This window comes from Mustela nigripes, chromosome 9, assembly GCF_022355385.1.
Source record: "Mustela nigripes isolate SB6536 chromosome 9, MUSNIG.SB6536, whole genome shotgun sequence".
NCBI lineage: Eukaryota > Metazoa > Chordata > Mammalia > Carnivora > Mustelidae > Mustela > Mustela nigripes.
In genome coordinates this window covers 59,547,482-59,570,377 of record NC_081565.1, presented here as the reverse complement: position 1 = coordinate 59,570,377, position 22,896 = coordinate 59,547,482, and the positions used below count along the sequence as shown (strand labels likewise).

At 36.2% G+C, this 22,896-nt stretch overlaps 1 protein-coding gene across 34 annotated transcripts in view; it reads right to left on the bottom strand.

Annotated features, from left to right (window-relative positions):
* Positions 1 to 22,896, bottom strand: part of PTPRD (protein tyrosine phosphatase receptor type D) — a 525,037-nt gene that overhangs the window by 141,406 nt on the left and 360,735 nt on the right. For 13 of the 34 annotated variants that reach the window (XM_059411633.1, XM_059411644.1, XM_059411635.1 and 10 more), the window contains 6 exons: positions 22,607 to 22,800; positions 20,114 to 20,140; positions 16,087 to 16,204; positions 13,020 to 13,607; positions 12,481 to 12,581; positions 11,441 to 11,700 (listed from right to left, as the gene is read on the bottom strand). In XM_059411633.1, coding sequence (XP_059267616.1) covers positions 11,441 to 11,700; positions 12,481 to 12,581; positions 13,020 to 13,607; positions 16,087 to 16,204; positions 20,114 to 20,140; positions 22,607 to 22,800 — 1,288 coding nt within the window. The remainder of the gene's footprint in view (positions 1 to 11,440; positions 11,701 to 12,480; positions 12,582 to 13,019; positions 13,608 to 16,086; positions 16,205 to 20,113; positions 20,141 to 22,606; positions 22,801 to 22,896) is intronic. The other 21 variants (XM_059411657.1, XM_059411660.1, XM_059411661.1 and 18 more) reach the window with 5 other exon arrangements.

The following is a 22,896-nucleotide window of genomic DNA, read 5'->3' as shown; positions in this document are numbered from 1 at the left end:
CATAGTAAAAATTACTCTTAGCTCATACAAATGTCCAGATGATGACAATGATTTCATTTATATACTCCCAAAATACTTTTTATTTGAATAAGAAATTAAATACATAAAATTATCTATAATTTCATAACAGTTATATAATAATATAATTGTTTTCTACCCATCAAGTTGCAAACCTCAAGATAAATACTGCAGAAATTTGGAGACAACCACTATCTGAGGGCCTTCAAAAATAGATCTCAAAAAATGAATGTATAAGAAGAGCAAAAGTAATTGAATACTCTCATTAAGAACAGTCAACCAAAATTTTACTAAGTATAAAGGTACCTATTCACAAGTAGATATAGGCTATTTGAAAAATGGTTTTGCAATTTCCACAAACTGCATATCCTGCTCTTGTATTCATGGTTTGTAACTCTGCCTGATCTTTGGTAGTAACTATATAAGAACTCTAAACATAGGTGTATAATGGCTACCACATCAATTGCTTCCTCTCAGGAATTATATTAAATGTATACTATATTATACTATATTAATTAAAAATAATATATTAAATGTATAATATCATTTTGCTCTCTGAAAAACTGTATAAGGACAGTAAACAAAAAAGGCAAATCCAGAGAAATTAAATTATGACCCAAGATAGATATATATATATAGATATATCTATATATATATATCTTAACCTTGGCAATAGTCTGGCTCTTTTTTTGTTTCATTACTCTGTATTATAAAATACTTTTAAAACTCCATTATTTTGTGGAGACTTGTAAAAATGAACATATACACATATGTGCACACACACTTTTAGAAAAGAAGAAAGGGAAGAGAAGAGACCACAGGATGGACAGCACCAACCTTGCACTGAGTTATATCACAGAGACAAGTAGCACATACAGGAAGGCCTCTTTCTACTCCCATCAAAACAAAACCTGCAATAAACTCAGTAAAACCCTGTGATAAAGGACTCAGTTTCCATAAGCAGAGTCTAGAGCTGCACTGTCCAATATGGTAGCCACTAGCCAGACATGTGGCTCATCTGAACTGAAATGTGTTCACAGTATTAAAGACATTGGATTTTTAAAACTATGTATGAAAAGTAAATGTAAGCTATCCCGGCAATAAATTTTTAATAGTGACCATATGCTAAATGATAATATTATAGATATATTATGTAAAAATAGGCTGTTAAAACTAACTTTACCTATTTCTTTGTCCTTTTTGCTATAGTCACTAAAAAATCTAAGGTTTCACATGTTGCTTTCATGATATTGAACAGTGTTATTTTAGAGTATTTTGGTGAAGAATGTGGCATCTGGAGATACATCTGGCCCACAATTTGAAGCTCTGTCACTAATTTGCTGTATGATCTTGGGCAGATCATTTAACATCCCTTAATCTCAGTTGTACGCTATGAAAAATGAAAGCACAGTGTGTGACAAGTCACGCCAAACTGATTGAAGGTACTATTGTTAGTACTGACCATCATCGTGGGAGAAATGCACCTGAACTACGTTTTTCAAGTAGGACTCAGTGACATTCCCTGAGATGCAAGTTCAGGGGCTTGTGAAACATTTTTTTCTCCTTAATCAAGAATTCAGGTCAAACCAGACAACTATACTAGAACATTCTCTCCATGGTGCCGTCTGAGCAACTAATCAACAGACTCCCAGAATCACATCACCGACCCAATCATTTTCTTTCCCACCAATAATCATGATGATCAAGGAGGGTAAGAAGGAAGAGTTGGGGTGTGTGCGAGAGAGGCCAGTATCTTTTACTTCATAATCCAGAGTAAGCTTCCTCCTCTTCCTACCCTCCTACCACCTGAAGGATTTGTCAAACAAGTCCATCATGTTAAATGAGCCTGGAGAAGAATGACAGGGGCTGCAACTGAGCACACAACATAATACTGCAGATGTACTTGATAAACACACTCATCAGGGAACACCTGCTTTTCACTACCAATTGCATTAAATGAGGACTGCTTCTCTCCACCTAAAGTAATGATACTACACATTATCAAGAGCTCCCATTGTCCTCTTTTTGAATCTTGGAAATCAAGGTTAAGATGATGAATTCTATTAATTTTTCTTCTGCTTTCATACTTGAGTTGCTATTCTTGTACAGAAAAAAAAAAAAATCCATTATTTTCTTCTGTACTCTCTAACTGTTCATTTAACTTGTGGCTGGGATAAGAATTGAACAGCCTTCCCCATAGCAAGTAATTAACAGTGTAGCTGGATGTGCATGGCTTTTCTGTCTCCTGATGTCCAAAGCATTCATCTAGAGCAGTCAAAGTAAAGCCGCATCAAAGCAGCTCTCGCATTGAAAAAAATGTTGCATGAGGAACTTGGAACCGCATATTATAAGACAGTCCAGCCTGGAACTATATCCACACATTTCAGCCATGTTCTCTGCAACCATGGCTTTTCAAAAACCCAAATTGTTGCCTTTTCTGAAACTTAGTTTTCCCCTGACAACCCTGCTTCCCTTACAGCTTTTAATGTGGGTCTGTGTATTCATGCCCCTCCCCCACCCAGCCAACCTCAGATGGAGGGCCTCGGGTTTCCCTCCTGGCTCACTGTTGCTTCTTTCAGGTATTTTTCCCTCCCCCTTAACCTAAAAACATAAAGCAAGCCAATAAACAAGTGCCTCTTTTTCTGAAGTTCATACATTTCAACTATATTATTATTATATTATCATGATCTTCTCTCACTGATTTTTGCCATTTACAAAGCTCTTCAGAAACCCCCTTTTTCTTTCCTTCCTTCTTTCTTTCCTTCCTTCTCTCTCTCTCTCTCTCTCTCTCCTCTTCCCTCTTTTCCCCCCACCAGAGTCAGTGGTCTTCCTTTTCTCCCAAACTCTGCCATCATCCTTGGTAATTTCAAGCTCCAAAGAGCACCATGCATTACCCAAGGCTCTTAGATCTTTGATTCTTCTCTGCTAGAGCCCACATCTCCCACTCTACATTACCTAAAATCTGTAATTGCCCTTCTCTGTGCCTGAAGCCAAGGAGCTGCATAGGGCTTGAGAAATTATGTACAGGGAACAATGATTTTGTAAATTCATATTCAGCAACTTCGGGCCTTCAATGCTGCCTGGCCATCCCACCACAACTTCTTCAGTTACTCATCCTTCCATTCTGTACAAGTTTTTCAGACTCTCTCCCCTGGTCATAAACCTTAGACATCTTTACCTCCCCACTGGGAGACAGCTTTATGTCTATTTAAAGAGAAAATAAAAACACTCAGACTAGAACTCTTTCATCTTCCACCTACCAAACTATAAGTTTACTTGCATCTATATGTAACCATAGCCTGTCCTTTGGGTACAGTTGAGGGGCTGGCTCTATTCATGAAGGCCAATCACTTTCTTGAATTGGTTGCCATCATCAGCTCTCTGAGGAAGTTGACTATGCGTCATTACCCCCCACCCATCTATTTCAACTTCTCCCTCCCCTTTGAATTCTATTAGTTTCCAACCCTGTATAAATACCTAACATTTAAAAAATGAACAAACCACATCCCACTCGTCATCTTTCTTGGTCTATTCTACTTACTACCCGAATTCTGGGGAGACCTGTGTTTCTTGCTGTTCTCCATTACCTCATCTTCCTCTGACTTTCCAGTCAATAATATTCTAGCTTCTACCTCATTAGTCCACCTCACTGCCCTCGCCAGCATCCTAAGTGACTTTGATAGGACTGTACCAAAGAAGAGTTTTGACCTTTGTCTTATGTGATCTCTTAGCAGAATTTGAAAATGTTAATGAGACCCTCCATTAAACATTCTCAGCCATTTCTCTGTACCCAATTCTCCTGGTTTTCCACTTAACATTTCTTACCACATTAACCTTATTTCTTTAACAGAATCTATTACCTACTACCTTACTATTAAATGGGAGAATCCCTGAAGATCAGGCCAAGGACTTCTCTTTATTCCCTCTTCTTCCTACACAGTCTCATTCTAGCTCAGGGTATCAGTTATCACCTAGATGCAAATTATCTTCAGATTCATATCTTCATTCCAGAATGCTCTCTCTGAACTCTAGAGGTTTATCTAATTCCAACTCCATATCTTCAGGTCTATGTCACAAAACCACTTTAAATTTACTGTGGTTAAAACAAAACTAAGGATATGCCTCCAAAATAAGTCTTCCACCATTGTACCATGATCCATTTGCTATAAAACTAGGTGTTATCACTGACGATTTGCTTTAACTCTTTCCCTCTCTCATATCCAAAGCGTCACCAAGTCCTATTACTTCCAAACTCTATCCATAGTCCATTTGCTTCTTCCTATCCCTGCAGCCACCACTTCTGCCTCTTTCCATGTCTCATACTACCTTTGTCCTCTGACTTTCTCTCATCTTTGAACTTAACTGCCTCTAGTCCAATCTCTGAAATTTTCATTTTGCAATAGACAATTGATTGTATCCTTTCCAGTTTAAAAACATTTCAGTGGACTTAGTAGAAAGGCCACAAAGTCTCATAAGACTCAGCAGAATCTTGCCTGACTCCATCTCTCCATGCCCTTTGAACTCTGATAGGCTTTCAGTTTCTTGAATTTATTTACTTTGGTCTATTCTGTCATTAAACCCTTAATCATCCTGTTCCATTTGCCTAGAACCTTCTGTCACTTTCACAAGTCCAAAGTTAACTCCTCTCTTCCGTAAAATAACAACTCACTTTTTACTTTCCAATTGAAGCCTTTCCTGACCTCTCTGATTAGTTCCATTTCCCCCATTATATGGTCTTAATTAGTCCATAATTTTTATAGTATGTAAGGCATATTTAGAAATTATTGCTTAAGCAAATGTACATATAAATTCCCTGGATTTTTTTTTTTTTTTTAAATCTCTGCTGTTTTATCACTGAGTTCTTTTTCCATTGAAAAGTGGAAGTGGGTGGCTTATGTGGCTTTTGAGAACATGTATGTCCCCTAAATCAAGCAGTCAAAACATTGGGATCCCGTCTCTCTGATAAATTTCTTTTTTTTTTATATTTAATTAATTCATTTACTTCAGAGAGAGAGCATGAAGGGGTAAGGGTCAGAAGGAGAAGCAGACCCCCTGCTGAACAGAGAGGCTGAGGTGGGACTCATCTCTAGGACTCCAGGATCATGACTTGAAGAGAAGGCAATATCTTAACCAACTCAGCCACCCAGGCACCCTCCTATAACTTTCAACTCTCAATCTCAATCCAGCATTTTCTCCTTTCTTCAAACCAGCAGTCATGTGACCAAATACTGTTTATAGAAAATATACTTCTTTTTTCAAAAGTTCTTTTCTTTACAAGTATAGTAATGATTCTTATTCTAATATCATGGGAGAATAAGGGGGAAAAAAAGATGACACAGACATGAAAAGTGAAATGGGGAGCTAAGATGTACTCTACAAATTGAAACCAACCAAATTACATGAACTGAAAGAACTTGCTTGAAATAGAAAAAAAATGTTTTGGGGTATAGATCAGCTTTATATGGATAAAATTAAAGTTTACACTATGCTTTGCCTATCTGACTCAAGCTTGAAGTTAAGCTCAAAATACATTTTTTGAAATAGACTATTAAATTAATAGAAAAATAAATAACTTCAGAATCAATGTATCTGCAAATGCTCTGACTACTTATAAAGTAAGCTATGTTTTCCCAGTATATTAGATTTAATTAGATAGGTTAAATCTAACCTTCAGAGTTTTAATTATATTAAGTAAAGTTTTACTAATTTTATTTAATATGTTATCACCAAGGGGGACCCAGCTCCATATAATTATTTGGGAAGGCGAGCTCCAGTGTTTGTAGTGGTCCCTCTTCAAATTCAGCCAGGCTTTTTGTATTAGCAGAATGTATTAGCATTTTCAAACTCATTATATAACTAGGAGGTCAAAATCTTTCTCAGAATTTAATGATGAATGTCATTCCTTGCATAACTTCATATTTTATATATATGTATATATATTTGCTATGATCATTTAGGTATATATTTTTTTAATCAAATTAATTTACCATAGAAAACCCAAAGCAGGTTGAATGATCTTTCCAGTCTCTATGTTTAAATTAAGGTTTTCAATCTTTTTGGCTATGTGTTGTCGGACAAGTGAAAATTACTTAATTGCTTCAAGCCTCATTTTCCTTTTTTATATAATGGTGGGTGACAATGCTGGGCTCTGGGAAACCTCTCCTTTTACCTCTCATCTGAATTCTCACGACAAACTACCGGTCTTATTGCTCCATGATCTTTTACTGCATATGTGCCAAATGACTCCTCATTCTAAGGATTGTCTAGGCCAGTTCTGTCTATTCTTACTTGTCCTTGAGTTCTTAATGGTTTATCAATTGTCCTAGGGGGAAAAACAAATGTCCTGGTCTGACCAGCAAATCAGAGTTCATATAAGTCATGGTTTAACATATGGCGTTAGAGCCAGACTGCCGGCGGTCAAATCTTTCCTCTCTGGCTTTGCTCTTGTGTGGCCAGGCTATGTTAACTTGTGTCGAACCTTCCTTAGCCATAAAAATGAGAAATACCCTCCTTGTGAAGAGTCCATCAATTACTGTGTGCAATGCCCTTGAGCAGCAACTAGTAAGCCCCCACACCTCCAGTCATTATTACAGCTATTCTTAGTATCAGCTTTATGATTGTGGCTAGGCTGTCTCTCTGAGCCTCACTTTATTCACCCATAAATGGCACGAGTACCTATCTTACAGGGTTATTTTGAGACTTAAATAAAACATTCAAATGTCTTCAGTAAACTGTAAAGCACTATACAAGTTTAAATCTTTACCACTGCAGTTGACAACCATGTGATGACTGAATTATTTCTCATTAAACCTTAAACAGATGATACATTAATATATGAAGCTAGTAATAGTGCATACATTTTATGAAGCACCTTTGTAAGCCATGTTTCCAAGAATATTTTCTTTAAAAGAAGAAAAAGTAGGCCAACCTGAAAGCCAAATTAGTTAGATCAAAGACATTTGGAATTTGACAAAATGCTTTTATTCATTTCTATTTTTCATAAATATAAAATGATTACTATGAAATTAACTTACGTTGGGTAACTTCTGGCCACTTATCTTTTAGTGTAGTCTGTGCGGTACATTTTTCCTTACCAACCGGACTAAAATTCTGCTCTATAGACTCAGGGAAGTTCCCTTTGTCACAACTTGCTGTTAAATAATGGTGAGGTTGCTAGATTTTCCAACTCGCATTCTGCCCCCCAAGTCTATCTAACCAAATAGAAGGTTGAAGCACCACAAATTCCTGAGGGCAGAACCTGCCGTACCTACAGGGCTATTTCACAAGAAATGTAGCCTTTCCCTGAGGGAGGGCTACACCACACAAAAAACACTTACGAGAGAATACAGAAGCAATGAGCCTCGACTGTGTTTACAAGAGACAAATTTGTTTCTAAGTTGTGGGAAGTTGGGGGTAGCGACCAAGACTTCCCAATTACCTGGGCCAGAAATGAGAAAGCATGGTTTCTGTTGATAAAAACAGCCCTTCAATCACCAACATTTCATTTTACTAGAAAATAAATTGGAAGAATTTTTCTAAACAGCTTTCACCTGAATGCAAGTTAGCAACCCCGCCTACAGCTCTTCTATCAGTCCTATTTTCTCTCCTCATTTTCCCCTGGCATATTGAACAAAAAGCTACATTCCTTTCTAATTTTTTAACTTGCCAACTGCTGCAAGTGGTACAACATAGCTCACAGCTGCCCATAATAATGGACTGTGCCACACAAAGACAGGACTGGTAGCTTTACGTTATTATCCCTTTAAAAAGTCCAATGTCTATAGATTATTTAGCATTTTTGTTTTATTTTTTCTAACAGGATATTTGTTTTTCATTTCCTATGGTTCTGTTATTCTTCCCATTCAAGGTCTTTCCTAGTTTTGGTTTTTGCTCTTTTCCCCAGAGTAGAATATATTTCTAGGAATCTTAAATTCATTTCTAGAACATATCCAACCCCCCCAGTCATTTGCTTTCTTTTTATGTTTTGAAATGGTTTCTTCTCTTTGTTACCAAAGTTTTACCTCTTTTCCCTGAATCCTATTTCAAATATAGGAGGAGAAAGTACATAAATAAAACAAAGAGGGAAACTGAACATAAAGAAAAGCACTAAAAGGTAGACTATAATCTACAATATTCTCGACTCATTCAGAATTTGAAAATGAACCAAAAATCTACCACCAAAGGACTAAAATGCCTTTCTCGATAATATCTAACACATTCTACTAAACCAATTGGGTAAAAAGTCACTAAAAACATTTTTCTGTAAGTCTTGAAAACTAGTAACAAATACTAAAAATTATACTATACAATTTTCATCTTTCTGTCGCTCTTTCATGCTTTTGTATGGATTAAATTTATACTCTGTTATTTTCCCCTGTTCTTTATTTATTTCCAACTATTTTGCCTTTTCTAAATATTTCCCACCATCAAGACTCAAATTAAATATTATCTCCTTCTAGATGTCTCTCGGACACCCAAGTTGGGCTGGAACTCTGGCAGTTCTTACTTACTCCATTATATTTGCATGATCTATTTTTTGTATGTGTTCTGCCACCTTCATGTAGAGCTTCATCTCAGTCATCTTTCTATTCCTAGACCAGGCACCAGCAGTGTACAGAATACACATCTGTTGGATACCAGGTGAAATATCTTCATGGATGGGGATGAGGTGGACAGATAAGAAATGCTAGTCTTTCTCTTGCTGCTATGGTATCACATAGGTTGTCTTCTGCCTGAAACAGCAACTCCCCAACCATACTCCTATGGACCAGCTGGGTTCCTGTCATTCTTTAATCCTCATTTTTAATGTTACTTTCCTTAGAATCCTTCCCTGAGCTACTAAACTGGGATTGGGAGCTCCACCTTTGGCCTCCCTTATCCATCTAAGCTTTGGTATCCTAAAACTCCATTACAATGGACTCTTCTTGTCCAAGTTCCCAATTAGCTATATTGTGTAAGAGCAGTAAGAAAATCAGATTATCTCTACTAAATCCCTAAAACATTGCCTGTCACTAGAATAGGATGGGAAATATATATAGAGAGTAGATATATATAATCTCCACAGGTGATTAAAACAAAAATGGATAAATATAATCTCACTTTCCTATTAAGTTTTGTTGGAATACAATCACACTACTATTCCGTTCTCATTTTCCAGGTTTCTGAATGATACAAGAAGAGAGACAAAAAAGGAGATCGGATTTCTCAGTGAATCTTATGTTAGTCATGATCTTTTGGAAATTCCACCATTTGGTTAAAATCCTCCAATTATTTCATCAAATAAATAAGAACAGAAGGTTTTCTCTGGAAGAATGGATTTTAGTTAAGTCAAAAGTTGCCAATTATTAGACTTTTCTAAATTTCAACTATGGTGCTATATCAAAAACCTCTTGTTTATAGTTTTACTTTTTAATAGCAGATTTTTTTTTTCTCTCATCTTCTTTAAATTTTCTGGAGCTCCGGAAATTTCTGACTGTACACACCTTATTGAAAAATCTTTTGCCATGAAATTGCCTTGTCTTGGTTCTCCACTTAACTATATAATAGCTCTTTTCTTCCTGAGACCTTTCCTTTAACCTTTGCTTCATATCTGCATCCCACTGTCTCAGTGATTCTGTTTCTTTCCATAAATACATTGCTGTTGATGATTCTCAAATTTCTAGCCATAATCCCAGTAATTTCTTTAAATGAACATCTCTAAGTAGGTATTTCATTGATACCTCATGTAAAACATACAAAATTGAACTCAGTCATTTCCTCTTGACTTTTTCATCCTCTAGGATGAATGGCAGTATCATTCACTTTGTCACCGAAATTCAACTCTCAGAGTCATCTATGACATTTTTTCCTCTGCCTTGATCCCTCATTAAAGTGTTTACCAACTCCTACTACACTACTGTTCTCATCTGCCTCTGCATCCTATTTACCCCATCACCATCTGATTTTAGAATCTTGTTATTTACCTAGAATCAACCAACTACACAATGACATCGCAACACTTTATGGTGTTCTGACATCCTTCCAACATATGCCTTCAGGAGCCATCTTCCCTAAGAACTTCCCTAATTATGTTGCCAGATTGTTGCTAAATGTGAAAGTCCCAACAATCCATAAACTACATACGAACGTCTCTGGTTGACCTTCAAATCTTTCATAACAAGTTTCATCTAAGCATGACCATGGGGGATACAAGAAATGAGAAAGCAAGCAGATAGCACAATCTCCAGCATGCAGCGGATACCCATTAAATATTTCCTAAAGTAGAAAAAAAGGAAACTTAAGTATCATATAAAGGATACATACCACTCTCCTGTACAAACACCTTTACTGAATTTCTACCATCTACCTGATATAGTTTCAAGTTCTGAGTGCAACTTAGCTCTTGTATACCTCTCTTACTTCTCTTGTTCAGGCCTTACAAAATAGCTCACTTCCTTTACTAATGAGCCCTTGCATATAATCTTCTCACTCTGATTTTTTATATGTGTCCTACCTGCCCTTTAAGATTAAATGAGAAACCTCCTTGACCCATTTTATTATCAGTTAGCTGCTCTTAAAATAGAGTCTAACACTATCATTAGCAGGTACTATATCTGCTTCTCTGTATCCCCCACTCTATGGTAGCTCTTTGGGGACAGAGTCCACATCTTCTTTTGTTCTCCATAGTTAACCACAATACTCATACTTTACTTAGTAGACTGCAGTGAAAAATTTTTTTTCTTCTATTGGCTATGACCAGCTAGCTATATTATATTACATTTTATAAAATGTACTGGCTATAATCAACTAACTATAGACAACCAATAAACTTCTTAATTGACTGGATTTAATCTTTCACTTCAAGCCCACTGTCCTCTACACTGTGCTCCATCCAAGACAGAAAACTCGCATTTTCCAACTTTCAAGTTCTTTCTGACATCATCCTGAACTCTAACTTTTGAAATGTCTCCTTTCAGCACACATATACAACAAAAGTGTTAGTGTTATGTACCATGTTGCTTATCTCATTTCCCGAAGTTTCCTTCGGCTTCATAATACCTTGTAAGAATTCCTCACCATTATAATAAAAATTTCCAGGTATTAGAGTTATTCAACTAGTCACCTTATTCTGTACACTATGACGTAAACTCCTTTAGCTTAAGGATTGCATTCTATTTCTATTTCTTAGTCTATTTCTACTGAGTTACATCATTCCTGGGAAATAAAAAGCCCTCCATGTTAAATTAATGAGAATATGTGTTATAACAAACATGAGAACAGGGTGTAATAAGGCTTAAATAAAACTGAGAGCCTATGCTGAAGAAGCTTTTACTTCACATATAGCAATAGAATCTTTTATGACTTCTATAATACTGAGGTTGAATTTTCTTTTCTTGTTTACTTGCATTTGTATCCTTCAACCCTAACCCTTCAATCGACTTACTTTATATTCTCATTTACGGGTACTTCAGGCAGTTGTACAGTAATCATGCCATCCAGGTTGGTCTTCCCAATGAAGGCAGGCTTGGTACGTAGTACGTCTGGTGCAGTCTTTGCTGTTACCCTGTGTTGCAGCCCACCAGCACTATTCCCACGATTTGTTAGCACAAATGAATATGACTTCTCAGGCTTCAAGTTCACAATTAGTTTCTGGGTAGCCCGGCCATCAACTTCTTCAACCATTTTCCCATCATCATAAAGAATCTAGAGGATACAGCCAATCGAAGAGATTTGGGTATCAGAGAGAAAATGTATGCATTCTAAACTAATATACACTTATTTATAGAATAAGTATGTCAAGTCAATTCTAATTTGGGGTAATTCCTAAGCCCGCAAGTATTCATAAATTCTAGAGATGGAATGAACTTTTCTTTTGTTCTTAGTGCATAATTATATGATGTTTCTAAGTCTAGAAATGTACATTATTTTCAATATTTGACCTGTTGCTTGCATATAATCTTAATGGAAATTGTGCAGAAACACTTTGGGTTTTCAATATATTATACACACCACCTTTTTTCTAAAGGTTTCCATTCCTGTTCCTAAGTACATTTGTACCTTCAAAATGTTTCTCTATTCTTTATTTCATAGACTTGTGCTTCTTGCTAATATCCCTCAATATCTCTCAAACACAAATTAAAGTTTAAAACATACAAATGATTCAAGCCAATAAACAAATTTTTAAATATCAGGATATTGCATTTTCAAGATGTAGAAACCACATGAATTTCATTTTCTGGTGGAAAAACACAAGTACTAGCTTAGTTGTAAAGGTTTGGAAGTACAAGGTGACTGACAAGTAATACCACCCTAGGTTTCAGTTCCCACTTCATCTTTCAAGTGGAAACCAAATAGGAGAAAAGCAAGTGTGTGTGGCTGAAGCAAAGTGGTGTGCATGCTTTCTAAGTAACTTACTGAGGTAAATTGCATGTTCCCCACCCCCAGTTTTACCCATGATATCTTATAAATTAGAAAACAACTTACTTTGAAAGGCATGGCAGAATTGTAATTTTCTGGAATTTCCCAAGACAACAGCACTGAAGTCTTCATTACTGCTTTGACATGAAAATTTTTTGCAAACACTGCTGGAAAAGGAAAAACAGTGTATTTACACTATTCCTAAAAATGTATGACCTGTCCTTTTCCACCATGGACCATCGGGCTTAGGCTAGATGACGTCTACTTTGATCTCAAAGAGAGAAGTGTGATTTGCCTACCTGTTTAGAACACTGATTTTACTACCCCATTCTCACAAAGATCTCTCTTTTATCTCCAATTCAGTCACCTATATTGTATTTTCCTTACCTGAGAACACTGGGGTGCTGTCAGCCAGACTTGCTTGGCATTCTATAACCAAAATCTAAGGCATCCAAAACATATTAAGTTTTACATACTTTACCTTTTGGCTTTTGCTGAACCTATTAATATGAATGGTCCGATCAGTTATTTATAGCTTCAAAATACTGATTTCCAAAGACCGACATTCCTTTAAAGGAGGAAGGCCGTAAGCAGACAAATCCTACCTTGATCCACAGGCAGTGTCCTGAACTGGACACTGGGACTATATGGCCCGGGCCCTTTGCTCGTGTGAGCACGTACTTTTACATCATATGTGGTATCTGGTTTTAAGCCACTCAGTGTCATAGTGGTATCAGCTGGAACAATAAGCTGCTCCATTGGTAGAAGAGGGATGTTGATATCCCTATACAGAAGAGTATACTTGGTGATGATGCCATTTCTCTCTGCTAGGACAGGTGGCTGCCAGGATAACTGGACGGAGGTTGAAGTGGTGCCTTCTGAATGGAGGTTTTGAGGGAATCCAGTTGGGACTTCTTCTGGAACAGAAATCTCCTTCACTATCTCTTCCCCAAAGCCCACTTTGTTTCTGGCTGAGAGCCTGAAGATATATGATGCTCCTTTATGGATGTCTGTAGCTGTAAAGTGATCTTCTTTCTCAGAGAACTCAAGAGTAGTGAGTGGTTCTGAATCTTTCCGCCCAAATTTTAGACGATAGCCCTGAAGAGGTCCAAATGTGTCCACAGGGGGGTGCCATTGAATGAGAGCAGTATTCATCTGAGTGTGGTTAATTACAAGCCGGGGTTTTCCTGGAACTGGAACACAGGGGAAGGAGTGCTAAGACCAAGGTACACAGCCATTTACATTTTAATCACTGCTGAATGGGAACACCACTCTACAGGAACTCCATTACATTATTTACTTAAAAAAAAAAATGAAAAAGACTTGGTCTATATACCTTTGTGGAAATATGCTTATTCTCATACTTATTAAGGTAGGCTGAGATACCAGAATTTGGTAACAGACACAAATAGGATTACACAATAATTTAAGGGAATTTGAAAAAGAAAAATCTCTTAAGAAACCTTCACATATATAGAGGTTCAAGCCACAGAGAAATGAATCCAAGTAAAGATGAGCTAATTAGATACAACTAATAAGAATAATAATTACAACATATATAATTATTGGGTACATGCAATGTACCAGGCACTGTGCTAAGAGCATTATATGTAGTATCTCATTTGATTTACATTTTTCACTCTTGACTACACATTGATTAGTTATTATCTTCATTATCTGAAGAAAATAATGCCCAGAGAGAGAGAAAACTGTAGAGTCAGAGGTATAATGAGTGAGAAAGCTATAAGACAATCTGAATACGCAGCCTGAACACTTAACTATACTCTTATGTGGCTTGTAATTTTTTTTTAAGTAGTACAAAATAATGGTGGCTTTGAGTTATTATGGTCATAATTACACTTTTTGTCTATACTTTTTACCTCAGGATAAGCCATGACTATAAGGAATGATTCTGACTAGTTGGTTGGCAGATGATAAAACTAGAGCTTTTCTCTTAAAGAGATTATATATCTGGATTCTCACACCTCCAACCCAGGCCCAGTATGAAGACAATATATGTGCAGATATCTAAAATATAAGCATTGTCTTCCTCAATACCTAAATGTCCACTGATTAAGAAAGATACAAAATGGAAACAGCAAAGTAGTCCTCTATGTTATAAGATCCACAACTCTAAATAATTTCTTGAATAGTCCCAAAAAGTGATAAGCCAGTGTTTGTGCTATTTAAATCGACAACGCCATTTTTTCTTCTGGGATTTACATCCTTTGGCTATAAATTCTCTCCTTTTCCTTCCTTATTATAGCACCCCTGTCTTAAGGGCAAAGGGAGCCTAATGCTTTATGTAATACATCTCAGGCTAATTAAGACACAATTAAAAATATAGGTGTCAGAAATATATTTTCTTCATTTGGGGGATTTAATTTCAGGGGTTTGCACTTAGTTGTCTACATTTCAGTAGAGGCTGTTTCCATAGCCAGTCAGCATGCCCCCTCTGAACATATATTTCCTACGCAAGGCATTAAATTAGCTTGATACAATGCTATTCTTAAATTTAAAAAAAAAAAAAAAAAGGAAGAAAAAGCCCAGAAGACTTTGCCTTAAAGGAGTTTTGCCATCTGTAATCCTGCTGCTTGAGGCAGTTCCAGGTGGCAGGATGTAAGTGAGGCAAATCTTATGACATTTAGACAAATTTGGCAGTGAGCATGGCACCCAGGAGGGTACTCAACATCACAGCTGTTCTTTGCTTTATACCTTTACATAGAGATGTGTTCCTAAAAAGTTGCGTGAGAAGCAATTCGGGAGGAGTAAATCAAATCATAGTTTAAATGTTCCATGGGAGATTATGATATAAAGGGATTGGAGAAGAATCCTTTTGTAATTATGTCTTAATTTATTGGTTTTACAGTGTCAGGTCTTCCTTCATGCTGGCTTTTCCTAATGTGAGCCCATCAAAGTAACTCTAAAGAGTATTAAGAAACTTTGTTCTTCAGAGGAGCAATCTGATATTTTGCAGCCTTGTTGCCTTCCTTCTCTTTTCTGTTCCCCATCTTTTATGTGATTTGACCTCTTCAGAATTCCCACAGCAAGGAATGGGGAGGAGAAAATGGCAAAACAAAACAAAACCCAGAAGTAATCAACTCAGTTCAAGATGGCAGCTCTTCTAAAAGGTTTTGCTGCACAGAGAGATTGAAGCTAATCAGTGACATCCCTGGTCCTCCCTCTGGACATTCCTATGACTTGCACTTCCACATCATTCATGTCTCAGCTCAAATAACTTTCTTCTAAGAGACCCTCTCCAGTTACTTAGCAAACAGTCCCTATCCGTAATGTCTACACACCTTTATTTTTCAACTTCTCACTTACCGATGGTTTATTATATACTCATTTGTCTACTCGTTAATTATCAAGTTCTACTCAGAAATTAAGTTTCAGGAGGGAAGAATATTTCAGTTTTGTTGAATGCTGTATCCCAAGTACTGCGAGTAGTGCCTGGCATGTAGTAGGTGCTCACAAACATACTTGTTGAATGACTGACTAAATAATTTGGGCAAAGTATGTCTTGCTTTTCTTCTGAACTGCATAAATACAAAAGTTGACCACAGTCCACTTTTTCTTTTTGATAGAATTCACCATCCATACCATTTGGAAAATTAGTATTATTGTCACCTGGAAAATGTTCAAGGCACATATATGCACAAATATGGTTACCTGCCCCAGTGGTGGACACCAATTTGGGCTTGCTGCGAGCACCATCTCCTTTGGTGGTGTAGGCTGTGACAGTGAGGGAGTAGGAAGTTTCAGGCTGTAGCCCAGAAATAATCATGTCCTAAAATGACACAATAGAGTGACACTGATTCAAAACACCACAAACACCCTAGGGGAAAATCAAAGCATCCATCCTCATTCTATGCATGCTTAAATACTCCCTGTAGCCATGCCAAGCACTGGAAATTTCATGCCTGTTGTTCATGCTATGAATGATATGTTTTCATGCTTACATTAAAGTGGGGTCAGTCTTCAGCCATTGTACGAGGTAATCCTAAGAAGGAGTAGTTTAAAACATGAAACCTGAGGCCAGAACTCCTAAACTCTTGAATTTAAACCTGCATCTCCTTATTTCCTAGTTTGGTGATCTAGGGCAGGTGAGCTACCCCCTCCTCTGAACCTCAGTTTCCCATGTGAAAGTTGGAATAATGTAAGGATTAAGTGAGGTATATCAGGTAAACACTTAAAACTATGCCTGGCTCATAGTGAGCAAACCATAAACCAGCAGTTAGATTATGCCAGGAGCTCTCAATATGCATACTCTACAGCCTGGCCCACAGACCAGTGATGGGGCTGATGCCAGGGCAGTCTGTTTTATCACCACACTAGTATTTTTCCAAATGGCTGCTCTGTCGAACCTAGATATCTTGAGCCAGAGAAGTTTCTTAGGACTCAAGTAACATATTATTAGTTAATTATATAGACTATGAACTAAAAGCATTACACACTAAGGAGAATTTTCTGGTAATCTGGAGTAGATCATAAAACCAAAGGATAATAATTTTTTTTTCTTTTACCACATCATCATGGAGTTGTGTTCAATTAATCTATTTAGAAAATGTTAAATGTCACAAACTACTTATCAAAACTATAGATTTCTCTTAATTAGGGCCCTGAACTATGATGGTTACAAAACTTAGATCTGTTCTTCCAAACTGGAGATTATATGATTCTTTACATAGACTAGTTATTAACTTGTTCTGTTATTTTCTTCAGAGCTGTTACACACATGCCCACATCCCCACAGTTATAAACAGTTATAAAGTTCCCTTTCAGATATTTGGTACAGCTATGTTTTCAAACTGAATATGGTTAGATTTAAGAAATAATATGATGTTATTGTCTTCCACATCTGAAGACAATGCAAGTGAGAGTTCATGGAATGGACTGGTTTGTGTGGAGGGCAGAATGATTTTTTCTGTGTAAGGCTGTAAGGGGCACCATTGAACTCAGTTGTTGAATCTGATCCCAAATATGACAGCTTTTGACAGTGTGCTTTTCTCAAAATAATAGGGATACCATTTGAGTGGAAGGAAATTCAAAAATTTCAGATATCATCCTGAACAGCCATTGGAAATATTATTCTGCCAGATGAATGGGATAAATTTGGGAGAAAGATTTTATTTTCAGGACCTTGGTATAGTTTCACTAAGATTAGAGAGGCTATAATAACCATACAAATCACCCAAGTGTAGCATTTTAAATTATAGTAGATATACTGGGTATTCCAGAAATTATGATGGGAAGATGACAACATTATTGTTTCCAAGGTCCCTTTCACATGCTACTGGTATCTGCTGAAAGTAGGCGAGGTTAGTGGGGCAGAGAAGCAGGGCTTAGCTCTATCACAAATCATATGGTGAGATATTTTATTTATCAAATTGGGATTAACTACACTAGCCTTTCCTCTTGCATAGGCTGTTACAGGATAACACATGTAATGTAATCTGAAACTGGTCAAATCCTCTACAGTGGTATGATCCCAGTCAGACACACCTCTATCTGCCTGGATCACATCATCTCTTGTGTTGTATTTTCTTTCTTTAAACTGTGTCCACGCTTCTTTGGTGGTTTCCTTATCCTCTGTGAGGTAGTGTGGCTGATGCCATGGATACCATTCCTCATTCTCTTTGACTTCTCCTATCAAATCTCTATCCAACTTCTAGCCTGTTAAAACTTGGCATTCCTGGATGTTCTGAAACAGTTACTGGCCTGCTATGTTTCTCTCTAGTCCAAAATTTTTTTTTAAAAAATTAAAAAAGTTTTTTAAAAATTAAAAAAATTCCAAATCTTAGAGAATTTTTTCTGTTTATATCTTAAACTCTTTTCTAAGCCTGATTTCTCATCAGGGCTCCAGTGGCATGTACACTGTAAATATGTGCTAGACATTTTCCTTTGACTATCAATTGTTCCCTCAAGTTCAGCTTGACTGAAGCTCAAGTGTTATTTCCAGGAATAAATTCCCCTCCTTGCTTCTATACTTTAGTGAATGGTATAGCATATTCCAAACTTATAAGTGATCTTGATCTCTTTCTCTTCCTCAAATTCTTAGGAACTTTATCCAGTTTTTCCTTTAAAATATTGACCCAAACTGTCCATTTTTCATTTCGGCTGCTTCAACTTACTTTTTTGAATTTTTATTATTTTATGACTACCTTAGTAAAAGAACTGTTTTTATTTGTTTCCTTGTTTACTATCTTCTTTCTCTCTAATCTATCCACTGTATCATTGGCTTTAAGCTGTAAGTAATGATCCATTTAAGTAGGTCATGAAATTAATTTACTCATTCATGCCCAGCATTTTAAAAAAGAAATAAGATACACTTTCATGCAAAACATTACATTTTATATATATTTAAAGCAAGGTATTATTTTGTAAGACCTTTATTTTAAACATACAAATGCATCAGTCATGATATATAATGCATCTTTTACTATGGATCACAGTCAAAGAAGTTTATAAAACACTGTCAGTGTTTTAAGTGCCATTAAAACTGATACCTTGCCCATCATATTTCCAATATTCCCAGTAAGAGCCCTGTATTTTGTCCCCCCTCAAAAAATTTACTAAATGAAAGAATACCCTTGCCAGCCTTAATCTTATTTCCATTTTTAATAATTTTCTACATCTCTCCAGTACTGAAGAGCTAAAAGCCAGGTTCTTCAGGTTTTCCCAACATTATATTAAAAGTTACCTCTTAGCCATACTTTGTCCTCACTTACTAACCTAAACCCCTTCATTCATGTTGAATTGGCAAGCTCATGTCACATGACTATACCACATTCTTGACTTGCCTCAATGACTATGTCCCACATACTCATCTTTAAAAAAATACATTTGTACCTCTAACTCTCTAACACACACCCACACACACACAGGCATGCATACGAATTCCCCACCTCTTCCACCCTTACTTTTTTAAGTTCTCAACAAAGTTTCAAGACCTCTTCTACCTTCTTGGTCCATGGCCTCTGAATTCACAGTGACAATGACACTCATTTATTAATTACACATTGCTTGAGGCCATTGCCTTTGTCGTATTTTATGGAACTTCTCAGAACTTTACATCCTTCCTAGCCACCTACTGTAAGCGATTCAAAGGCAGGTGTCACATCCTATGTCCCCCATAGACACCTATCCATAGTAATATGCTCTCAATAAATAATATAATCCAGCCATTGAAATATTTTTAAAAAATTCCTCCTTCAGTGAGATACTTTCTGCCTCTGGGCATGACTCATTCAATTTAACTCAAATTTCTATGGATAAAACAGAGAATTGCCATTTCTTGATATAATTAGTATCAGAACTGCATGGTGTTATCCACTGAAAATGCAACCCTGAGGTAGGATTTATGAGTGGCCTCTATGAAACAGCTTGATATCTCCTGTCTGTGATGCCTCCACTTAAAGTGTGCCTCCTCTAACTGTGTCACAAGGCAGAATTAGTAGCAGCCATCAAAACGACATGAGCTTATGATGTATCTGATGCAATCAATAGCACCATGCCAATTTCACAAACAAAAACCTAAATTAAAAATGTACCACATAATGAAAATAATTTAAAAATAATGTGTTAGCTCATGCATCCAAGCAAACTGTGATGACATATCATAAATAAGTGAAAGAGGGGTAATGGAAAAGACAAGCATTTATAGCTCTTTTTGACAAAGCAGTCCATAATTACTCACATGTTCAGTAGTATCATCAAATTCCCACTGATTGAGATTAAGAAGGTTGGGGAAGAGGAAAACAAAATAAAAAGAAATGAAGAGAAATTTGTAGCCTTATAAGGCAATGTTGCCATCCTTAGATTAAAACAAACAAATAAACAAAAACAAAACAAAAAAAAATAAGCAGTGTGTACAATAAAATTCCAAAGGGAAGGTGTGTTACGCTGTCATCCTCACCCCCAACTGAAAGGTCAAAAGTAAATATGCTTTGTATTGTTATTATTAAGATCAGCTAATGTATATTTTTCATACGTGTTTCATTGGAATGCATCAATAAGGCAGAACATACAGCTAGTGTTTCTAGTCATACACTACTTTATGACATTTATTTTGACTTTTTCCTTATGTTATGCAATTAATTTATGTCACTAATTAGATTAACACCTTTCGTAATAGATTGGAATCTTACAGGCCCAGGGAAGTCTTGCAATGATGCAGTGGAATTTCAATGATTATTCAGAAAACAGATGAGGTGGGCAAAGGAAAAACAATAAAAAAACATATACACACAAGGAAAATTAGCAAATTCAATAAAGAAAAACCAAAAAGTAGAAGAGAGGGGGAAAAATTGTGTTTGATATTTAAGGCACTTTGTATCACATAATTCCATTAAGCACCATCCTCCACAAAACACTGACAGAACTACAAGTTTATAATGTAAAATTTATAATGCAAAATCTAGGACGGGATGAAAGACATCAAAGCATCATGGCTATATCATTTTCTTTTTCATAATTTCAGACTTACAAAAGAAAACATGGGCATTAATGGCTTTATTAATTTCATATTGTAAGTACTCTTTCACAGACAGTAAGAATATTATTTAGAAAAAAACAATGCCCCTTTTCCAGCATCTAAAGGACTATGAATCTAAAGAAATAAATTTACAGAAGTAGACTTCAAAACCATGGAACTGGATTAGGAGCTGATTAAGTAAACAACTCATCCAGAACCCTTTAGTTAAAATGTTTCAAAACCAAAGGAAAACAGCGCTGTTGTGAGTTGATTATATTAAAACATTAGGGTCGATGTTTTCCTTAGACACAGGGACATGGATTGCACTCTTATTTGCACAGAGATAAGAATGAAAAATGTGGCAACCTGACATAAGAGTTCTCATTGGCTCATAGTCCTCCTCACTCTAACACAAGGGAAGGAACTTGCAGCTGAAATAAATTTCAGATTTCCCAAATCCCCCCTCTAACTACTGATTTGCTAGATAAGCATAGTACCCCCCTATTCACAACATCCCATCACCACTGGGCCCAGTATAATGAAGCTATCCACAGGTGACATATAATCCCCAGTTGAAGCTATTAATTGAAATCTTCCTCTTCTTTTCAGGTAACTGCATAGAATACAGGGAAATTTATCATGGTATTATGTTTGAAACACTTTAATTTAACAAAAAAATGAAACATATAATGCTATGCTTTAAGCAATGGATTATAAAGCCAAGTAGTGACGGCGTGGTTGAATACTGCCACCTGAGGATCAATAACATTTCTCACATACTCAACTGTTCTTACTTTTCTTAACTTGGTTTAACATATTGCATGGAGCACTGGGTGTGGTGCATAAACAATGAATTTTGAAACACTGAAAAAAAATTAAATTAAATTAAAAAAAAAAGATTCTCTCTCTCCCTCAGTCCCCGTCTCAAACAAAAAATGAATCTTAATTGAGGGTTCACTCTTGCGTTTCTGAGATAACAGTCAGCCTCCTCAGCCATTTATCCATCATTCCCTGTCAAAAAATTCATTCTAAGTGTTTTCTAATAAAATACGAATTCCTCAAAATATATTGACACATATTTGTATGCTGACACCAAACAAGAGTATTTGAAATATGGAAGGTAACCAATAAATTTTTATTTCTTAAAAAAAAAAATAGGGGATCCTAATTAATTTCCTAGAAAACTTTAATTTTTCACCGTCATTACCTTCATTTTTCTGGGAAATGAAGTAACTACTTCTGAATACATGGTTTGATAAATAAGTACTAAATAAAATACTATTTGGGTAACTTTCCTCAGGTAAGAATGTCTATTTTTCAACAGAATAAGTCATATGTTTAAAGCTAGATCAATTTAGTTTCAAGAAGTTCTAGCATAACTGCTTAGAATTCTTCTTGTTACTTTAAAATCAATTCAAATTTTTTGAAGTCAGAAAGTCAAATTCAGATGTAATGTAGCAAGTTGAATATCTGTATTTTAAGAAAACATTTATGTGTTTTTAATTAGGCTTGAGTGTAATTTCATTACAACTAATTTCTTCACATGCTGTCAACTCTGAGAAGGTAAATACACATCATGTGTTTCAAAAACTAGAATTGTGTACAGGATTTTTTAAATGTCAAAAAAACTTGAAAAATGGGGTCCATTTCAAGATATAGATTAAAATAAATATAATAAATAAATACAAACATAGGTATGTAATTTCAGAGGCTTACCTGTGCATCAGCCAGCATGACATCCTTCAGCATGGGCTGGCCCTTGGGCTCACCATTTTCCATCCTCACATAATGCACCTGGTATCCTCTTATCTGGCCATGCTGTTTATTGGGCACAGGTGAGCGCCATGAGACTTTAACAGATGTTGAGTTGACAGCCTCTACCTCGACTTTGCGAGGAGGACCACTAGGAACTGGAACAACATCATTGGATAAAAGAAAATTATAGGCACTTGTCCCACCCAGTCAGAGTATTTTGTTTACTTAGGTTTAAAAAAAAAAAAAAAAAA